The sequence below is a fragment of the Podarcis cretensis genome, assembly GCF_951804945.1.
Source record: "Podarcis cretensis genome assembly, chromosome: 3".
In the NCBI taxonomy this organism is placed as follows: Eukaryota; Metazoa; Chordata; class Lepidosauria; order Squamata; family Lacertidae; genus Podarcis; species Podarcis cretensis.
In genome coordinates, this window is record NC_137172.1 from 54,694,564 (window position 1) to 54,716,830 (window position 22,267).

The following is a 22,267-nucleotide window of genomic DNA, read 5'->3' on the forward strand; positions in this document are numbered from 1 at the left end:
TGGCTGTGAGATGAGAGAACCCACGAGCTACAGCCCCAGAGCTGCTGGTGCCACAGCTGAAGCAAAAGATATAAGAGTTACCGAACTGTGCAGCATCAGCATCAGAGCTAATCCTATGATAACAGAAGTTAAAACAAGCTTTCACTGCTGAGACAAGGTGCTACAAGAATATGCCAGCTTCTCAATTTACAGCTGCAGCAAGTGCTAAAGGAAAAATAAAAGACTGGGTGTACTTGAGTTCAAATTTTGGGTAGGTGAGGAATTTTCCAAGAGACAAGAAATATGAATTCTATATAAAAAGGACAATATGGCAACTGAGCCTTTCTCTACAGATCTTAAGGACATCTATGGCATCTTAAAGACAAAATAAAGGTGTAACTCCCCCCCCCCAAAAAAAAAAGATAGATAACTAGATGTCAGAGGCATAATTCGAAGAAGTGGGGGGAAAATCCTTACACTTGTGCTTTTGTTTACGAGGAGAAATGCATGCAAAAAATGTTGTCTTTTATAATACCATCTGCGGTATACTACAATGCATCATACCAAGGGAGTAAGGCAATCTTAACCCCTAATTTGCTCAGCTGAAGGGGGTGGAGATGTCCAACCACCTGGCTGCACTGAGCTCCACTGGGTTCTGTTGGCAGGAGGCCTCCACTGCTTCAGAGGTCCACAATGCATCCATGAAAAGCATGGGTAGGCAGAGCTTGGCAGAAAACCCCCAAAACGAGGCATTTTGGGGAGTAGAGCTAGGTCAGTCAAGATCTGCTGGATCCTGAGTTGGTCTATGTAATGATGATGGGCATGGAGCTAGCACAGTGAAAAACATCTTTTTCATGGCCATGGCCCTCATTACCCACACTACGTGGGGAGGTGACCTGGAAACTACAACTAATCCAGAATGCAGCAGCTAAACTGGTGACCACATAACACCAGTCCTGAAAGACCTACATTGGCTCCTGGTACGTTTCCAAGCACAATTCAAAATGCTGGTGCTGACCTCTAAAGCCCTAAATGGCCTCGGCCCAGTATACCTGAAGGAGTATCTCCACTGTCGTTCTGCCCAGACACTGAGGTCCAGCTCCAAGGGCCTTCTAGTGGTTCCCTCACTGCGAGAAGCCAAGTTACAGGGAACCAGGCAGAGGGCTTTCTTGGTAGTGGCACCTGCCCAGTGGAACGCCCTCCCATCAGATGTCAAGGAAATAAACAGCTATCTGACTTTTAGAAGACATCTGAAGGCATCCCTGTTTAGGGAAGTTTTTAGTGTTTGATGATTTATTGTGTTTTTAATATTCCCCAGGTGGCTGGGGAAACCCAACCGGATGGGCAGAGTAAAAATAATAAATTATTATTATCATTATTACTACAGATACAGTGGTTCATCTGTCACTCCATTCAGTCTGCTCCTAGTTATCTTTGGTAAAGCTAACCTTACTCTGTAATGTTTCCAATTAAAAAGAGTATTCTAGACCAAGAAAAGCCAGAGCTGAAATGTTTGGAGAGTATTTAGATCAGCATTAACGGTTTATTAGATTTTATGAGGTAATTAATTTAGTACAAAAATCTTAAGAAGTTAAGTTATTGTAAAATCACCAGCACGTAATTGATAATCTCTGCAAAATACCACTGCTGACATTTAAAATATCACTCAGTCTAAGCCAAGAGAATTGGATAAAAGAGCAAGTGCTTATTTTATGTCTGAGAAAAAATGAACTGACTTGTAATGTCACCATCTGTCAGGCTAATGAAGGAAGAATAATCCTCTCCTCTGTCACGATGAAGTCAACTCAGAAGATATAGGAATGTTTATTTGTGTGAAATATATTTACAACTTAGAAAATAAAGGTGACAGTTCTAAAGGAACTAGAGTACAAAATGAGAATTAGCAAATTTATTTCATTTCAGATTCTGGCTGTTCCCCACAGCAGGTCCAAAAAAAGGAATCAGGTGATTACCAAAGTTAAGGACCAAAACGGTAAGACTGACTCCCTACTATTGCATAATTCTGATTCTTAAGCATAACAACTGTGAAAACTTGAAAATAGTTCCTATGTATAGCACCATGTAGCTAGTCTCTTCCTTTCCCATAGCCTTCTTTAAAGAATCATTTATAGGATGAGCAGTCAGTGATGGAGATGTGAATGCCCAAATGGGAGATATTTTGAGGAAATTATTGCTTAAATGTTACAACCAACTCAACAAGTGTTGGATGCTCAAATGGGAGATATTTTGAGGAAATTATTGCTTAAACGTTACAACCAACTCAACAACACTTGTTTAAATACGTCAGAAACAAGAGCTTTCAGTAAGCAACTGGACTGTTAGATGATAAATGCAATTCAAGAATGACAGAAAAATTGCAGAGAAAGTGAAATAATTATTTGCATCCCACTTCACTGCAAAGGAATAGGAAAGATACCCATGATTGAGCAGATGTTATCAGTCAAACAGATGTGAAGCTCTAGGGCTCATCAACAAATTAAGTATTATATCACCATATCTAGACAGTAGCTATTAAAGATTAAAGAACTAACATGTGAAATTGTTGGTCAAATGGAACTACTTATTTTAAGCATTTATACCGCACCATCAAGGCCAGGTACGTACAACACAAACCAACCAATATAAAAACATATAGAATCAAGTCATCAAAACAAGCAGAGGCTGCTAAAATAATAAGCTAGGACACTTAAAATGCCTAGGTAAGCAGAGAAAACCAAAATGATGCCTACGTCAGCACCTGCCTTGCTTATAAAGGGGAGGATACTGCATAAGTAAAGCAGCACCATGTTTTGAAACCCTCAAAACTGACAGATGGAAAAAGGATATTAGATATACTGGGAGTACAGTAGTCATTAATGACCTGCAGCAGAAGTAAAGCCAGTAAAAATATATACTTTCTCCCGGGGGGGCGGGGAGTTGGAGGAAAAAGAAATTTGCTCTAGTTTGTGACATGAGCAGAATTTGTAAAATACTTAAGTAATTAGCAGCCTTCTGTGGTTCTGAGATCACCAGCTAGTCAAATAAAATCCTTTAGCATTTCTGGCAGCTCTTCATGTTCTCACAACCGAAGAATGTAATCAGAACTCTTGGTTCTCTGTAACTGGCAAGATCAGAAACTGAAAAATATATTTGTTTCTCCATATTCGAGTATCAAACTTTAGTACGACATACAAAAGATTTACTATTCTGAGACAACCTAATTTGAAATTGATGGAAAAAGTAGTAAGGGCTTTTAAAATTCTATCTAAAAGAAAAACCAAGAGACGTGCATCCATGTCACCATCCCCAATTTTTATACCATTAATCTTACAGGGTGCATGAACAATGATTGACCAACTACCATATTTTTCTGTGTATAAGCTAGGTTCCCCCCCTAAAAAATGTCAAAAACTAGGGGGGTGTCTTATACACGGATATATCTCCGCCTTTTCTTAAATCTGAGTCCCCCCAAATACGGGGCATCTTATAGACAGAAAAATACGGTAATTTATAACTGCAAATCCTGCTCAAAAGACTGTATCAACCAGTTATCCACAAAACTTCAAAAAGAGGAGTGATAACATCAGAAGAAGAAGAAGAGTTTGGATTTGATATCCCGCTTTCACTCCCTTTAAGGAGTCTCAAAGCGGCTAACATTCTCCTTTCCCTTCCTCCCCCACAACAAGCAGTCTGTGAGGTGAGTGGGGCTGAGAGACTTCAAAGAAGTGTGACTGGCCCAAGGTCATCCAGCAGCTGCATGTGGAGGAGCGGAGACGCGAACCCGGTTCCCCAGATTACGAGACTACCGCTCTTAACCACTACACCACACTGGCTCTCCTAATGTTAATGGCATTAACCATTAATGGCAAGAGCAGTAGCAGAACTAATGGCCGCATCTAAGCACTTTTACCTCCTAAGCCTCTTGATGACATTGCCTAAAAGCTGACAGTGGTGATTTGGTATTTGTGCCCCTCTGTAGCATACCCATGTTTCCCCAAATTTAGATATTCTGAACTTTTATTCCCATCCAACAATGACTCACATTCTATATAAGGTAGGGAAATAGTTCTACACAGGAACAACACTTTTCTTTTTCATAATATTTTTGTATTTTTTTCCAACTTTCTACAAACATTCCAAAACTGTAAACTAATCACTATGCAGATTGTTCATGACATATTAGCTTCTCAAATCCAGACTCCTTATGCACTTACGGAATTACCTATATCACAATTTTTTTATTCCATTCACACCGCCTCCTTTAAGCTTAGACTCTAAAACTATTGTACAGTTGTGCCTCAGAGGTCGAACAGAATCCGTTCCAGAAACCCTTTCGACTTCCAAAACATTCGAAAACCAAAGCACAGCTTCTGATTGAAGCTCCTGCAGCCAAACGGAAGCCGTGGAAGCCCTGTCGGACGTTCAGCTTCCAAAGGAACATTCGAAAACCAGAACACTCACTTCCGGTTTTCGATCGTTTGGGAGCCGGAACATTCTGACTCCCAAGGCATTCAGGAGCCGAGGTACAACTGTATTAACGAGTGGGACCTGCAATAAAATATTGAACTGTAGAGTATTTCTGTTCACTGTCCCAGACCTACAAGATACCCCATTTAGCTGAAATCTGAATAGTTTTATATTTTTCATGAAGACTGGGTGGATAGCTCAGTTTTAGCGCTGATAAATAATTACAACAGAATAAAATGCATCTATTTTCTCAGTACTAATAGTTTGAAAATACAGGCCCTCTAACTAGAGGCAATTGACATTTCTTTGTTGACATGGCAAAGGGCTTACAAAGTGACTCAGTTCAGATGCAACACCAAATAATGTCTTGTCATTACATGAATGAGTGCTGTTAAACTCCCCAATTTCCCTGTGCCCTCCTTATCTTCCCAGTTTCACATTTGCTATTACACCTGAACAACAACACAAGTTTGCACAATCCAATGATTGCCTACTTACAGAATTGGAAACGATATCTGAACTGTGATTGCCATTTCTGAGTTAAGATGTACTGTGGTTTGAATCATATAATTGTAGGGTTGGAAGACACCCTGAGCGTCACCTAATCCAACTCCTAGTCCAACGCAGGATACTCAACTGAAGAATCCATGACAAATGGCTGTCCAACCTCTGCTTAAAAACCTCCAAGGACAGCCCACAACCTCCCAAGGGAGTCTGTTCCACTGTCAAACAGCTCTTACTGTCAGAAAGTTTTTCTGTATGTTTAGTTAAAATCTCCTTTCTTGTAACTGGAAGCTATTGGTTTGGGTCCTATAATCCAGAGCAGGAGAAAAACAAGCTTGCTCCATCATTCATGTGACAGCTCTTTAGATACCTGGAAATGGCTCTTATCTCCCCCCAGTCTCCTCTTTTCCAGGCTAAACATACCAAGCTCTCTCAACCATTCCTCATAAGGCTTGGTTTCCAGACCATTGCTTCATCATCTTGGTTACCCTCCTCTGCTCACATTTTTTTGCTTTAAGTCTTAACCAAGTCAGTCACTTTACAACACTTTTTTTGCTTAGCAAAAAATACGTTATTTTTCCACATGAAAACTGAAAATTTATCAATCATAGAAAATTAGCAACCATCCTTTGTGTTGTGCTAATTTCTGAGTTCTTTATGCAGGATTATTTCAAGCAAAGGCATACCCACCTAGTGGTGCCATTGCTGCCTGATGCCTTTACTCTGCCTAAAAAAACAACAACAACAAAAAATATGTATTGTGAGAAAGTACTAAGCCAGGCTATAATATCCTGAGAACTTTTGTTATGTGTAGCCTATAAATATCTAAAATGAAAGAATAAATAAATCCTTGCACTTTCTATAATTAATTCTTCTTCCTTTAGCTTAGAAGACTGCATTTCTTACCAAACATTTACCAGTGCTGCTTATCTACATTTACAATGTCTTCCTCTTGGAAGGCAGCATACACAATTTCTGAACAGAAAACACCAATGTTTATTCACAATTTATTGGACTATTTCAGTTTAAGATACACTGGCTTGGAACTTGGATCTGAAGTCAGTCAGTTGAACTTAGCTCCCACTGAAACCAATAAGTCTTCACAAACAGTAAAATTCAATGCATGTCTACTCAAAAGTAATTTCCACACAGTTCAATGAAATTTGATTCCAGGTAAGTGCATATATGAATGTAGTCTATCATTACAAACTTTTCATGGTTATTTCAATGGGTCCTAAGTGCAACTGACTTGCCCAGAATCCAGTTCATTATCTCACCAAAATCAGAAACATATATTTTTAAAGTTCTATGCAATTCAATAGAGCAATATGTAGACATGCCCTCAACTATAGTTAAAGCTAACCATTTTGCTACTAAGGAGGAAATTCTATTGACATGCACCCAAATATTTTTCTTTAACATAGAGATGTTGTTTTGCCACCACAGCATAGTCTACATTCCACAAAGGCCAATACTACTGGGTTGCATAACAATACAGGCAGCCTTGAAAGCACTAATTAAGCCACGCAGTTCAAGCTAATTCTTTTTGCTATGACTGCTGCAAGAGATCACCTGAATCATTTTCACAGACCATGTACTATAAAATCATGCATGTTCCAAATTAATAAACATGAGAAGTATGGTAATTTCAAATTAATTACAAAAGCAAAATTTTCAGAACAATTCCTCAACAGATTAGAGTCTGGCTATTCAATGCCTTATAACAAAGAGAATAGGAACCTCTGGGCACTTGGAAATTCAGCCAGCACTGGTAGTGCAGAAGCCACATTACAACTCTAATCTGCTCCATTTGCAGCTTTGCCATTCTCCACAGGGTGCATGCTACAGAAGGAAAGACGGATAAAGAGGGCCAGGTGCAAGTTAAGCCGATTTCCTGTTTTCCAGTTCAAATGCCATAAGAAAAACCAATGCAGATTGCATAAAGACCTTCTTTCCCAAGTAACTGGATATTGAAAAACAATCTTCTAGGCAACTGAAAAATCAGAATATAAAAATATAATACCTTACTAAAATGCTTATACAGTACTGAGTATGGTGAAACTGAAGTATCATATGCATCAAATGCATAATTTTTAAGAAAGATCAGTACCATCACTATACTATCAGTTGACAGGGGAAATCAGTTATGTAAGCACTCGTAGAAATTATGTTCTGCTTCATGGTATTCTACATCACTAATAACATGCTTTTCCTTGGAGAGTTTCTCTGGTCACGGCCCGTCATAGTTGTGATGGTGGAAGAAGCTGGAGGATGGCATCAGCACATGGGTAGGCTCAAAGGGACTAGCATCCTCATTTTTGCTCAGTACACTCACCATTGCTATGTGGTACTATCCTCTGGTGAGTATGATAGAAGACTGCAAACCTTGAAGTTGCAGAAGTGGCCTGGGAACATCCTGGAGACGGTTTGACTGTCAAGCAGCAGAGCCAAACCGACAAGCTTCTGAAGCAGAAAAGGGTTGAAGGGGGCTTCCTTGGACACTGTTCAGTGGGTTTGCCTAGACTGTTTCAAGCACTAGAATTTTTGGATTAGCTACTAATACTAGCTCAAAACTGGCTCCCCACCAATGTAACCTAGTGCCCCTAGTAAAACCTTGAGGGTTAGAACAGATGTCAACATTGAAATGAAAGGGGTTAAACACTGAAAGTAAAAAGCTCATAACCAAATGTCTCAGCATAGCATCTGCCAACTTTTGACATGGGACATAGAATCACAGAATTGTAGAGTTGGAATAACTCAATGTATATAACTGTATGCATCAACAACAACTTTTCAGTCTGACAAGTTATTAAATTCCCAAACTGGTATCTTATTTACATAATCAGCTTTGTTCTTTCTCTCCAGCCCTATAAACACATTTATCCAGCACTAAAACCTGTTTCATAAATTATACAGCAAACACTTTCACATCAGCACTTCAGAATTACACCCACATAACAATATGGATACAATTCTGAAAACTTCTTGTGCTGGAATGAACATGCTATAAAATGTTTTACCACTCACAAAGCACACAAGTATATTTCTGGGTGGTCAAGAAAGAGGCTAGTCTGGTGTAAATCTGGAAAATAAATTAGTGATGTGCTTTCCAATAGTCTAGTGCAAACTGAATTAAATGTCCCTCATCTTTATTAACAGAGGTAGGGTGGGGGCTCCGTTGGACTTCTATGCTAAGGGGTGGACAGTTGTGTGCCCCTCAACAGAGAGGTTTAAAGGATCCGCCGGCCTGCGCAGGCAGCCGAGGGAGGAACAAGCTACATTGGTTCTGGCTGATATAGCTTGTTCCTCCTGCAGCAGTATGAGAGCCAGAGTGAGATGGCGGTTTCACCTGGCAGTATATTGTGAGTGGCACTGCTGTCGCTTCTGTGTCCCTCTACCACCAGCATCTGGCTGCACCTTGTTTCTTCCTTGGTGCACTGGGTGCTGGAGGCAGAGGGACTCGGGAGCGGCAGCTTCACTCACAATATACTGTTGGGTGAAGTCGCCATTGCAGTCTGGCCCTCATACCAGTCCTAGATGATGTATCTATGCATCGTCAAGGCCTACACACATGCAGGCAGGCAAAAAATGCTTTTAACTTGCATACTTAAAATGATGACAAATCCATATTTACAGCAGAGATGCAAATGAATCACAGTGTGCAGCTACAGAATAGATTTCAACCTCAACTGTTTTGAGAAACCCCCCTTAATATGAACTAAAAAAACCTAAAAACGAATTTAAGGATTTGCTTTCATTTGCTGCAAATCAATTATGACCACACCAACACTCATGTCAAAATTATGCAGATTATGAATAAACAAGATCCACATTACTAGAATGAATTTTAAACAGGAAATTCATGGGTCTACTTCATCCATGTTGCAGAACACTGTACACCCAAACAAAACACCCTCCATTTTTGTTGATCAACCATTTAACTTGTAGAGATAATGCAAGCACACCATTCTACCCCTCTGCTTGTGCCAACATATGGATTATGTGTTATGTACAGAAGATACTTCTATTGTATGTGTGCTTGTACATGCACTTAATTTTAGACACACAACAATTATGAGTTTCACTTGATTTATTAGACTCAGGAATTAAACCACCCAGGAACTATAAAAGAAACATCTCAGGATTATACATATTATTTTCAAAAGCATCCACCAACTATTAGGCTGATTCTAGTTTCTGCTAGGCAACAGCACCTTGATCTCTTATGCCAGCCAGCTCTGCTAATGGGGGGGGGGGGGCAGCCACAAATGTAAGCTTTGCTATGCAAGCTTTTCATGGTTCTGTTACACGAAATGCTAGAACCTGGGATCACCCAATGAAAATTATCAGTAGTTTCAAGGAGGTTAGACAAAAGAAAGTGTTATTCACACAACACATAATTAACTTATGGAATTCACGGCCATAACATATGATGCCATTAACTTAGGCCTATCAATGGCTATTAGCTGTGGAAATTAAGTGCAACATCCATGTTCAGATAGTATGTCACTAAATTTCAGTTGTTGGGGTAGAGGGAGTATTGGGATGAGAGGGTGGTATTGCCTTCACACCCTGCCTGTGGGCTTTCTGGAAACAGCTGGCTTGTTACTGTTGGAAACAAGCTGCAGGACCATTGCCTTAACACCATTTAGAACTTTACCTTCTGAGAGTCATCTGCATTTATAAGAAAATGTGCTGCACGTTCATGCAGACATAGGATTTGTTGTCACACTTTCAAATGCAAGCCTATTATTATGATTCAAAGGCCTCAGAACTATGGACCACATATTAAATTGCCTGTTATGGTGGTCAATAGTTTAGCTTTTATAATACTATGGCAATGCAACATGCAGATTAGCACAGGAAAACTTGAAAATGAACACACAAATCCAAAGTCCTTCTAAGAACAAAAACAGAGAATCTTGCAGCATCTTAAATGGCAAAAGCTTTCATGAAGTCAGTTCACTTCTGTTCTGTCAGCTGATATGCTTTAAATGGTTTTGAATTATATTCTGTGCGTATTTTGCAAGCTGCTTTATAAAGAATTGTCTTGAAAAGTGAACTGCAAATCTGCTAAATAAAAATAAATAAATCTGATGAACTGGCTGATGAAAGCTTTTGCCATAATAAATCTGCTAGTCTTTTCATGGCCACAAGTCTCTCTTGTTTCTGCTGCAACAGACTAACATGGCTACCTCCCTGGAAATCTCAAAGAACAAGACACTTTTGCCCCAAAGATGTTACAAGGTATTCAAACTAGCTGCTGTCCAACATCGAAGGCTCACTAAAAGCCTGCATCCATGGGCTATGCTGCTTAGTTTATATAAGCATGCAAAAACTGTCTCCTATTTCCAGCTTTTGGGGCTTACTCTTGACCCCTTAGGACTGCCAAATAGCAATGCTACAGAAGCCACACTTATCCTTTCGTCTCCCCCCAGCTCATTTACTTTAGCTAATGTTTTTTTTTTTTCCTGGGCCAGATTCCCTAGAACTTGTCTCCTTTCTCTTTTCTAGCATACAGCTTCCCAGAACCCCTCCTTGTCTGAATGTCTTCTTTGTACTCCTCTCCCAACCCCAAAATTGATTAATTCTCCTTCACCTAGAACTTTTCCTCAGATGCTTATTTTTCAGTCCCTTGTGCCTTCTCTGTCCCTTCCTTCAGTTACTTTGCCTTTGTCCCGTCCACATATTTTCTTCCTTTCATCTCGAGACCCCCCTACTCACGCCTCAGTTATCATCACAAAAACAATATAGTCCCCTAGTGTTTGTGTGAAGTTTTAATTCCAAAAAACCTGACAATTTCCCCTTCCTTCACAGAAGCAGAGCTGCAAATACTCTTAACACAATTATTCCCTAAGCAGTTGGAATGTTCACACCAGCTCAGCCAATCAGCACCAGAATCTTCACCATCACTGTTATGATTGCAATTAAAACTTCCTTTTCAACACTTGACAAAGGTGACTTTCATCATCATTACAAGATGGATCTAGTAAATGTGTACCCTCCAAGCTTTTCCCTCCAGTTGCTAAAATTGAGCTTCTTCATTTATGATCCATTTTGCACTGACTATACACCGCTGGATTTTTCAAAGGAGGCATTTCCTGAATGCCTGCTGGTGAGAAGTAAAATGAATCAACAGGATGTTATCTAAGCAAGAGAACTAATTGCTTGGGAATTACTATGAGTTATGCAGCAGCTTGACAGTCAGCTGGAAACCTGAAGACATCAGATCCATGAAGTTATTTTCATTCCCATCTCTAAAGGTCAATTCCTACTAGCACAAGTATGGTTTCCAGCCCTGAGATGCAAATGCAGTGATCATGTGAAGTTTGCAATTACCGTAAATGCCGACTCAGCACATGAAAAATAATAGATATTTCAAACAATCACCCCCACATGTCCCAGTGCTACTGTAGCTTGATTGTCCATGTATATAGAGTTAAGCTGCCAGTGTCACATCCCTCTTTTAAATTTCAGGAGGCAGAATTAATCCTAGAGTTGGATGTTGCAGATATAGGCTCATTTCCTTATTCAGCCAGTAAAATTCACTGGGTGGCCTAGAGCAAATCACTATCTTTCAGCTTTATCTATCTCATATGGATGTTCACAGGTTAACACAATATAAAAACATACTATGTCCTGAGTCCTTGAAGGTAGACTTATTTCCTGTGGAATAAACTAGTCAAGCACAATGACTGAGAAGCCTCACCTTGCAAGCTGCATTACAATCTAGTCTTCCCCCACCCCACACTCTGCATTTCAAAACAGAGGTAGGTGCCAAGCTGGCCTTTAAAACTGAAAGGTAGAACTCTCTTCCAATTTTTATTCAGGTCTCACTGTTCAAGGCAGGCAGAATAGAGTATTGCTTTTTGCATTTTCCTTCATCCATTTGAAATTAGCAATAGGTTTCAAGTTATTCAGACTTGAAAATACACTGCAGTGCTCTGACTGTATACAAAATTTATTCTATTGTAGTGTTCAGTGGAATTTTCATTAAACTAACTTATGAACAAATAGTATGAGGAATGGGACAATTACATGTAATCTCACATTGTCTGGCCAACAGTATTAGTTAAATACGTGGATGTAAGGAAATATGAATGTGGGCACATTCAGAAAGCAGGAAGGAACTTGAGTCTGTATGTTAACAACTTTTGCAAAGAGTTTGATGAATATCCTATTTGCTGCATCCTTGGCAAGAGCAGAAAAAGATAGCATCATAGCATCTCAGCATTTATGTGAAAGCCCACAAGATCTTTGTCTTTTTTTTTTTTAACACTCTAATCAAATAACAGAAAAGGAACCAATAAACTGAATTAATATACAAACTAATGTGAAGAGAGTATTTGTCCCCTTTTCCACAACCCCAATTTAAAATCCTATCCTAACCCCACTAACATGAGAGCAAGCGCCACTGAATTTACAGTGTGAGCAGAAATGCTTAGGACTGCACTGTTAGTTAATCTACCTCTTCTCAGAGGCACTTTGAAACTGCAGAATTCAACTAAGCAGCCTTCACGCAATCTATACTGTAATGATCACATAGTTAAAGCAAAGTTTTTAAAAATGAGGCTCAGACATACTGGTGCTGTCTCCACTATTGCATCAACAGATAAAGCAACCATCAGAAAATTATTGCCTTCTCAACTTTCTCCTGAAAAAAGGCTGAAAACAGCAGAGGCTGCACTAGTTTCACTCTGAATAATTTTCATTGCAATAATTTTCCTCTGCACCTTTACTTCAGAACATGCCCCAGTGGGATTTCTCTCTAGTAAGAATATCTAAGATTAGGCTGCTACATGTACACTTTTGTTTTTCATTTACATGGGGAAAGGGGGTTCAAAAGGATCTTCTTGGGCTAGAAAAATAATAATAATGCAGGTCACCTTGCATCTGGATCGATCTATACATTTTAATAATGGTTCCCAAATCCAGAACACAACACTTTTTCAAGATGCTCCCTTGCACCAAAATCAACTTAAGTCCAAATAAACACACACAACTGTCAACTCCTAGTTTTGTCCCTCGGTTTGTTTGCTTGTTTTAACCATTAATTCCCTTACCCAGGAGTGGGGTGTCCCCGAGACTGTAAAACTGCAGAACCCAGCTTTACCCCACAGGCAATGCTACTAAAATCAACGTAGCAGGTCACCGGCGAAGCTGTACATCAGACAGACGGACATCCACTCCCACCCCTTTCCCAGCCAAGGCAGCATCCAGAGAAAAGCTCCCTTGCAGGAACAGCCGGGCAAGCGGAAGCTTGCAGACCGGAGCCTATTGTGAAGGGGATGCAAGAGTCTCCTGCTGTGCAAAGAGGCGACCTTGTGGCTGCTGCAATTTAAACAGCAGGGGGAAAGAGGAGAAGCGAACGAAACTATTCCCTCTCACCCCCGGTCCCCACCAATGCGTTACTTTTGGGCAGCCTCGCTGCACTCCGGCTCCGGCTCCTCCATGGCTCGGGCGGCGATGGCGGCGGAGGCAGCCTCTCTCATGCGTGCACCGAGGCTGGCATAGCTGCGGCGGCGGCGGCGGGAGGCCTTCTGCAGGCGAGAGAAGAGGGGCGCGGAGCCGGGTCGGCTGCACCGGCGGAGGCAGCAGGAGGGCGTCACTGGCGACCCGGCTGCAGGGAGACTCGGCCGCGCAGAGCCAGCCGTGCGGCCGCCATCTTGAAAAGAGGCTCCGAGAGGAGCGAAGCCGGGAGCCTCGGTAGTACGGAGAGCGTCTAGGGACAAAGCCCGCCACAGGCGCTCTCGTTCGCTCCTGTGGTCAGAGAATGGAATGGAGCCGGGCGCCGCCACCCGGAAGGAGGAGGAGGCGGCGGAGGCGGGCAGAACGTCCCACCCGCCGCCGAGGCAGAAGCGAGTCGCGCAGCTCCGGGAGAGAAAAGGGGAGGCCGCCGGGCAGGGGGTGAAGGGAGCGGCAGGGAAGACGGAGGCAGGCCGAGCCGGGTGTCCGCGGTGGGAGGAAGGCGACTTCGTTCCGCCCGGGATCCTGCCTCCCTCGCAGGACCAATGATTCAACCTCGCCGTGCGTAATCTTTGCAAAATGATGGCTGTTACAGCATCAGCGCCTCGTGCGCTTGGCCGCATGCCTCCCGCCGGAGAGAAAGCTCTCCGCGTTATCTCACTGATACCAGTAACCGGGCGGGGGGGGACGGGGGGACGGGACGGGACACACCTGTGGCGCTGCTCTGTATTGGCAGAGGCTGCTGGCTGGGTTTTCTTGCTCTTCCCTCCCGATTCTGGCATTTAAAGTACCTGAAATAGGAGCGGGGAACTTGTGGCTCTGCAGATGTTGCAAGAATAAAAATTCTTACCATCTCTGACTATGGGTTATGCAGGCGCCAAGGCTGATGAGGGCTGGAGTCCCAAAAGTTCCCCAAGCCTGACCTAAAACATTAATCTGTTTTTTCCATATATGAAACCTTGTATTCTAACATGAACATGAGAAGAGACCAAAGGCCCATCTGGCAGAGAATCCTGTTTGTTTACATTCATATACCACCACCCTCTCATAAAATATCAGAGCAGTGTGCAGCAATATAAAAATATTAAAAGCAGCACAAAACAATTAAAATGACTGACTTTTGTTCCTGCAGTTGCCAGCTAGAGGCATATGGGAAACCCAGAAGCATTGGATGCTCTTCCCACTTAGGATTCCTGTCAACTGGCATTGGTAGAGGCAGTACGAACATGAGTTTGACCAAACTGCGGGAGGCAGTGGAAGACAGGAGTGCCTGGTGTGCTCTGGTCCATGGGGTCATGAAGAGTCAGACGCGACTAAACAACAACAGAGACAGTACACAACTATCATTACTGGTAGCCTTATCCTCCATGAATTTGGCTAAGCCCTTTCTAAAACCATCAAAGTTGGCGACTATCGTAGCATTTTGTGGGAGTAAATTCCACAATTTAACTATGAGCTATGTAAAGAAGTACTTCCTGCAAGCAGTCCTGACCACCTCTAGGTACCCATGGCCAGAAAAGACATAGTTGTCAACCAAATTTAAAGAGCCTGCTGGACCAGGCCAATGATGCACCTAGTCTGCCATCCTGTTCTCACAGTGGCCAACCAAAATATTCATTCATTAAATTTATATCCCACCCTTCCTACCAAAGGAGCCCAGGGTAGCTACTTGGCTCTGGGAAGCCTAAAGCTGAATAAGCACAACAGCACTCTCATTTCATTTCACTTTTAATTTGTATACCAGCTTTCTATATTACTATACACATGGCTGTTTACAAGCTGAAGAAACAGCCACTTATGCTCCCCATCAACTGCCTCCAACTGGAGATGGAACATGCAAAGAAGCAATGTGCTTTTAGACTGGTATTTACATCTTTGGGTTTCCTATAATACATAGGAACTGGTTTAACGTACACTTAACAGTGGTGTGTGAATCAGTCTCAGATATGAGATGCAAAGCAAAAAAGTCTAATATCCCTCCGGCTTGTTCCACCATGTTTCCTAAGTTTTATCTTTATAAAGTTTTTATCTCCTTTCACTCAAAAACAGGCTAGCTTTTCTCTTAACCAGCATACAAAAAGATGGGGGGAGGGGGAGGGGAGACCAAGGATGAGATTATTTATCAACACTGCGTTTTAAAAAATCTGATAACCACAGGAAGGCCAGAAAATTTTTTAATTCACTTTCCCCCCCCCCCCCACCAAAGCTGACAGCCATCACACTATATTCATTCATTCATTAACCCAATGATTATTACTTTTGGTTTATAATAGGCTACTGAGGCAGGGACTGGGATCTTAAATATTTGTTACAGAACCAGAATTTTAACCTAGGCTTTATAGATGCACATCCTATCTATCATTTGAGATTAGCATCTCTTAAGACATAATGATAAGCATAAGTGTAGGAAGGGACTGAGAAAAAGCAACTGTGGGCATGAAGTACCCACAACAAGGAAACAGCAGGGAAAGAAGCACCAGCTGTAATTACTGAGCTGAGTGAAGGGAAGTAGACCAGCAACTCTCCCTTGCTGGAGTGACAATAACAAGATTCAGAAATTGTATATCAGTCTTCTCCAGCCTGGTGCCCTCCCAAATGTTTGGGACTACCATTTCCATTATCCCTGACCACCAGACATACTGGCTACGACTGATGGGAGTTGGGAATCCAAAACATCTGGAGGATATTAGTTTAAGAAAGGCGTCAGAAGGGACATGATGAAAGCAGAAGTTGTGGTCATACCAAAACATCCTCCAACTGGAAAGACTTCTTTTAGAAGAGAGAGGATGGGTGAAGGAAAAGAGGAAACCCAACCTATCAAACCACAGGGGAAATGGTCTGTGTCTAGAGGGATGCTGCAAACCCATCTCCTGTTGAGCTGAGTTGGGGAATGGCTTCTGGGAAAGGAGGAAGATCCAGATTCCCTTTGCCATGAAAGGTAAGCAGCTTTCAAACCTCTTCACAGTGCTCACCTGACAGTACATATGAATTATACCAGGCAGGCATGCTAGTTGAAAAAACTGTACCACCCCATCAGCACATCTGCTGTCATGCTTCCTATCTGTCACCATTTGGCTCGTGCAGTGGGGTGTGACATGTTACTCTCTCAGAAAGAACAGTACTTAGTGTAGATGAGTGAGCCAGCAGTTAACTGGAAGGCTGTGTACAATGCAACTGTATGCCAGTACAAATTCCCTCATGAAAGAAACTTCTTGTTAAAGTTTTGTCATAGCAATCCAGCATATAAATCCCTTTGTGAAAAATAAGCAGTTTGTGAGCACCATAGAATCATTACTGCCTTGATATATGAAACTATAGCTGCCATTTTTTAAAAAAAAACATTCTTTCAAGGAGTCTAGTAAACTATACGGCACCTACGTTTCTTACTTTCACAAAAGCCCAATGGGATAGGTTGGATTGAAGGAATGTGTCTGGCCTAAGATTACTCAGTATGAGTGACGATTCAACTCCAGTACTTTATGGACTATGCCCAACATTCCAGCCCCTATTAACCACATTGGCTTTCAAATTAGAATCATCATTCCATCTCTTTAGCAAGTTCCTTGGCGGCTGGATCCTTAGATAGCCAAAATGGCACCATCCAGGCCAAAGAGGGAATGCTTGAAGGAACCTCAGGGTTTGCTTTAGTATAAAAACAACTTTAAAAAAGAACCTCAGGGCAGACCCCAAAACAGCCCAACGAGGAGTGACCATATTCAGTGGCAATGCAACGCTGACAGCAGTGGGGAGAAAATGAAAACATAGGGAAGTGGTGAGTAGACTGGAATATTCTGGCAGAAAGCATGGCTGGGAGGCCGAAACCCTGAGCAGGAATACCACACTGCAACGTTTTACAGGAGACAGTCAGGAGACACATGAGGCCACCATCTTGCTGAAGCTAAAACTAGCCTGGTCGGTGCCTGGGTGGGTGACCACCTGGGACCCACATCTATGCCAGTTTGGGTTCCACAATGGAAGGGGAGGATATAAATGTAATAAAACAAATGTTTGTTGCAGGTTCCAACTTTATGTATATTTATTCTCTTTCCCTAATTCAGTGGTTTTTGATGTAGCACATTCATTTCTGAAGCCTATTATTATCAGGCCTGCAGAGTTTTAACAGCTAGGCAAAAAAACTTGACAGTGAGGAAGGTATTTCTGTCTCAGCACTGTCAGCTCACAATCTCTATGTCAGATCCTAGTTGACTTTGGTGCCATTAAGTCATTGCTATTCTTGGAGTATTTAAGTCATGGTATCATAAGGTCAGAAACATGCTTAGGATTCTTCCCTTCTTGCTTCTGCCAGCTAATGCATTTGTCTCCACTTCCTGTCTTGAAATGTTATTATCTATTACAGTGTATCTTGTCTTCTTATATAATGGCTATTAGTTGTGTACATTTTGCTGACAGGTAAGGTCATGTGACATTATCAGGCCCCAGACACACTCAATACATTATGTCATAAATTCCAAAATATGTTACCAACATCAGTGTCTATCCATCACATCACTACGTTTTTCCTTTTAATAATAATTACACAATAATAAGCTGCTGTTGGCAGCATGTGTACAATCTTGTAAAGTAGCTCAGGCTGAGAGATGGTAACTGGTCGTAGATCACCTGGTGTGGCTTATGGCTGAGCAGGTGTGTGAACATGGGTTTCCCCACTCCCAGGTCCATCATTTCACCATACTGTCTCAGCATAGGACACAACACATAGGATTAAGCTCAACTCAAAAGCAATTGCCAATTTACACAATACAAACTGAAGCTGGTCGAGGTTTTGGCTATCCTTGCTTTTAAAGAATATTGAACTGACATGCTTGAACTGGGGTGTTCCTATTTTCACAGCATGAATATTGCCCGCAAACATGCATCTTACATTCACACATCATCTAGTATCTATGAGACATTGCAATATGAAAGACCTGAGCCAGCTGTGCTTTTAAGCAATAGATAAATTACTACACAGTTGTACCTTGGTTTTCGAACAGCTTAGTTCTCAAAACTTTTTGGCTCCCAAACACTGCAAACCTGGAAGTGACTGTTCCAGTTTGCGAACTATTTTTGGAAGTCAAACGTCCGATGGGGCTTCCACGGCTTCCAATTGGCTGCAGGAGCTTCCTGCAGCCACTCGGAAGCCACACTTTTGTTTCCGAACATTTTGAAAGTCGAATGGACTTCTGGAACAGATTCCGTTCGACTTCCAAGGTAAGACTGCACTAGCTCCGAACAGCCTTACCTGCTGGTGGCAGGAATCAGCAGTGTATGGTGGTGGGCAGAATCTGGTTGGGACTGCCATTTTAATTAACCACAATACCCCCAATGTAACATGGCTTCAGAGTATCCATCAATCCACTAAAGGAGGCAGGGTAAGACTAGTGTTAGATGGTGGGTACTTATTGGAGGTTTTTAAACAGACGTTAGATGACCATCTGTCAGGGATTATTTAGTCATGATTCCTGCATTGCAAGGGGTTGGAATAGATGAGGCTTGGGGTCCCTTCCAACTCTCCAATTCTAAGCTTCTCTAGTCATTTTGTCAAGGTGTCAGAAAGGCTGGGAAATGTCTGCACAGCAGGGATGCTCTTAAAAGTTTAGGAGCAAGGGCAGCTTTTTTGAGCTTTTTTTAAAGGATGGTACAAACAGTTCTTGCTGAAAACTGTAAAGTATGCTAAGACAGGAAAAGACTTCACCAGAACAGTCGCCATTGGCTTGATGAATTACTAAATAACACATTGTTTACAGGAATTGGGGATCTTATAATTATTTGTTTTTCCATCTTTCCTCTCAGAAGCTCATGGTGGCACTTATTTCATTTGTACAACAATTCTGTGAAGTGAGTTAGGTTGTGAAATAATGGCTGGCCCATGGCCACCCAGTAAACTTCATGGCTGAAAGTTGATTTGACTTTTGGTCTGTCTGTCTGTCCATCTTTCTTTAACAGTTTCCATTTCTAGTCTGACGCACTAACTACTACACACACCATTGATTTCTTATTAATTCAGCTGTGTAAAACTGTGTATTACTATAGGGAAGCCTGTGCTTAATACATAATTCAATTTAGCTGGAATAACTAATATGTGAATGTAATCAGGTGATAGCTCAAGTGATGATTATTTCCCAGGTTCCAGCTCTTCACAATGAAACCCCCAAATGGCCCATAGCATTAATAAAACTATTTGCAAGCAATGTTGTTGGTTTAAAAAAAAAAAAAAGCAAATCCAATGGGCAGAATCAACAACTTATTTTAAAAAGCAGCTGTTACAACCGGTAATACAAAACAAATACACATTGCTGGAAATGTGGTCATCACCTGCCTGGAATCAGAAGGAAATGGGAGATTTGAGTAGAGAAATTTGATTTTCTCTCTTTTTTTAGAGGGTTAGAGTGACACTACTATGTGGCTGGTTAACACAAGGTTTTGACATGATCATAGTGCTATTACAAGCTGTCCTTTCAAGACACTGACTGATCTTCCTAATGCTGTGACACATCTCAAGGCACCAGGGGAGAAATTCAGAAGCTGAACCAGAGCGTGCTGAGCTGCAATCTTAACCTGAGTTACAGCATGCAAGAGACTGGTCACTGCACCATAAACTAGAGCTCAAGGCTTTACCACGCAACCACTAACATCAAACAAGTCACGGGACCTGAGACTTTTGCAATGTAATCTCGCCACACCTAAGACAATGTGTAGTACAGAAGGCCATATCTGTATCCAGGTGCTTTCTTATGGACTGTTTCCACCTCTTCTCTGTAACATCTTGCTCCAATTGGAGCATATTCCTTCTCAATATGGGGGTTTGAGATGAATCTTTTCATGGCTAAGAAACAATGGATGATAGGGCTGCGGGGCTGCATGATATAACCCCATCCTCCTGCCATCAACAAACACATCAAACCCACCCCTGCCATCCATGCATTCAATGCTATGCCCATATCCGGTGTTTTTCCATTAAAGGTGGGATTGGACCACCATTCCACCTCACATCAAAGTGCAATTACACCAGCACAAAATAAATGTAGGTCCCTTCTCACACTTGCCAAATGTGCTGGTGTATGTATCATGGCTAGCAAGTGTGACTCTGCTTCTTCCTCCCCTGTTCACTGCACAGGAGTGTATGAAGGCTTTCCTTGCCAGTGGTGAGCCTTTGATAGCACATCCAATGCTGGCAAGGAAGCTTTCCAGATGTGGCAAACAGTGTGTGCCAACCTTGGAAAGGGCCTTTTCAGTTATGGTGCCTCACCTCAGGAATGCTCTGCCCAGGGTGACTAGTCTGGATTTTGGAGCCTTCACTGTTGTCCTTTCAATGCCAGACAAAGACCAATCAGTTCTTCCAGCTTTGGGGGGATCATTTAAAGCCATGGGATCTACCAGATCGCCTCCCACACAGAAAGAGACCCATTCTCAGTGTGTGTGGCATGATGTTGGATCTCACCTATGTAAGGTGGTTATTACCTTATTAACTATCTTCTAAACCACTGTCTCAAGGCATTTTTTTTACATAAGATAACTTAAAAACAGTTGAAAACACAAAAACAATGAACACATTTAAAACAAGAGTAAAACCCTAAAAAGTTGGCATTCATTGTAAAGACCCATTTATTAAGCTGGGAAAGCCTGTCACAACAAAAAAGCCTTCAACTGTTTCTGGAAAGCACAGGGATTGTGTGCCTGCCATATCTTGGCAGGAAGGCTATTCCACAGAACGAGGGCAGCCCCACTAAAAGCCCTGCTCCAAGTTATTACAGAGCGAAAGGTCTGCAGCCAACTGCTCCCCAATACCTGAGAGATCCAAGAGGAGGCTTCCAATGACATGCTGGGAGAGGGTGTAGACTCTGCCATTTTTAAAATCTACCACCAAACTCCAGAAGTGTCAGAATCAAAATGACTCTCCCGGGGATTCTCCAATTACTTTAGCAGTTGTGCATAAGGAAAGATATTCTTCCAAGGGACAAAGGACTGCTGACAAACTGGTCTATTGGTCTATCAAAGGCATTAGACTGGTCACAAACCTGTGTCCAAAAGTTACATAACTGTATCTTGCCTGTGTGAGGTCATGAAGCTATTTATCATCCAACTCCCTAATTAGGTCCTTTAAACTTGAGTCAGTCTAAGATTAGACACTGTAACCTTTTGATCAGCTTCTTCATGGGAAGCTATTCAAATGTAAAATCTGAACTGTAAGAGAAAGTGTAGCAATTAGGATGTATTTTGGTATTGTTTCCTGAAACCCTGTGCATACATACATAAATGAAGCAGAATCTTTGAATACACAACTGCATCTACATCCACCCTACCTCAAAGGAAATGTGGACTTCCATGAACTTTATTATTCACAAAGACTGCAGTGCTGCTCACAAGTTAGGCTATTTTAATTGCACTGACTTCAGCCAGTGGGACGTAAGTAGCCTTACTGTATTACGATTGCAGCCAAAGGCATTTTAACTTTGCTGCACGAAGCATACGCAGCGTTTTCCTAGACACCAAGTAATTCCCTCTGAGATTCAGCTTGTGGGTGTGTGCATGTGGGTGGGTATTGAAGTGGATATACTCTGTCATAAATTCATTCATTTATTTATTTCTGGTAAGAATATTTAAGCTTGCAGGATTGTACAGTGGAACCTCAGGTTAAGTACTTAATTCGTTCCAGAGGTCTGTTCTTAACCTGAAACTGTTCTTAACCTGAAGCACCACCTGCTGCCATGCCGCCAGAGCACGATTTCTGTTCTCATCCTGAAGCAAAGTTCTTAACCTGGGGTACTATTTCTGGGTTAGCGGAGTCTGTAACCTGAAGCGTATGTAACCCGAGGTACCACTGTATATCACTTTAACAGCTATCTTTTTG

The 22,267-nt window shown here is 41.8% G+C and overlaps 1 protein-coding gene across 5 annotated transcripts in view; it reads right to left on the reverse strand.

Annotated features, from left to right (window-relative positions):
* The window catches only part of MAP3K4 (mitogen-activated protein kinase kinase kinase 4), a 73,503-nt gene that overhangs the window by 42,066 nt on the left and 9,170 nt on the right, over positions 1–22,267 (reverse strand). For 4 of the 5 annotated variants that reach the window (XM_079971854.1, XM_079971852.1, XM_079971853.1 and 1 more), the window contains exon 1: positions 13,363–14,076. The exons of the other annotated variant lie outside the window; for it this stretch is intronic. In XM_079971854.1, coding sequence (XP_079827980.1) covers positions 13,363–14,039 — 677 coding nt within the window. In that variant the 5' untranslated portion in view covers positions 14,040–14,076. Of the gene's footprint in view, positions 1–13,362; positions 14,077–22,267 lie in introns of those variants that run through there. 5 annotated transcript variants of the gene reach the window in all.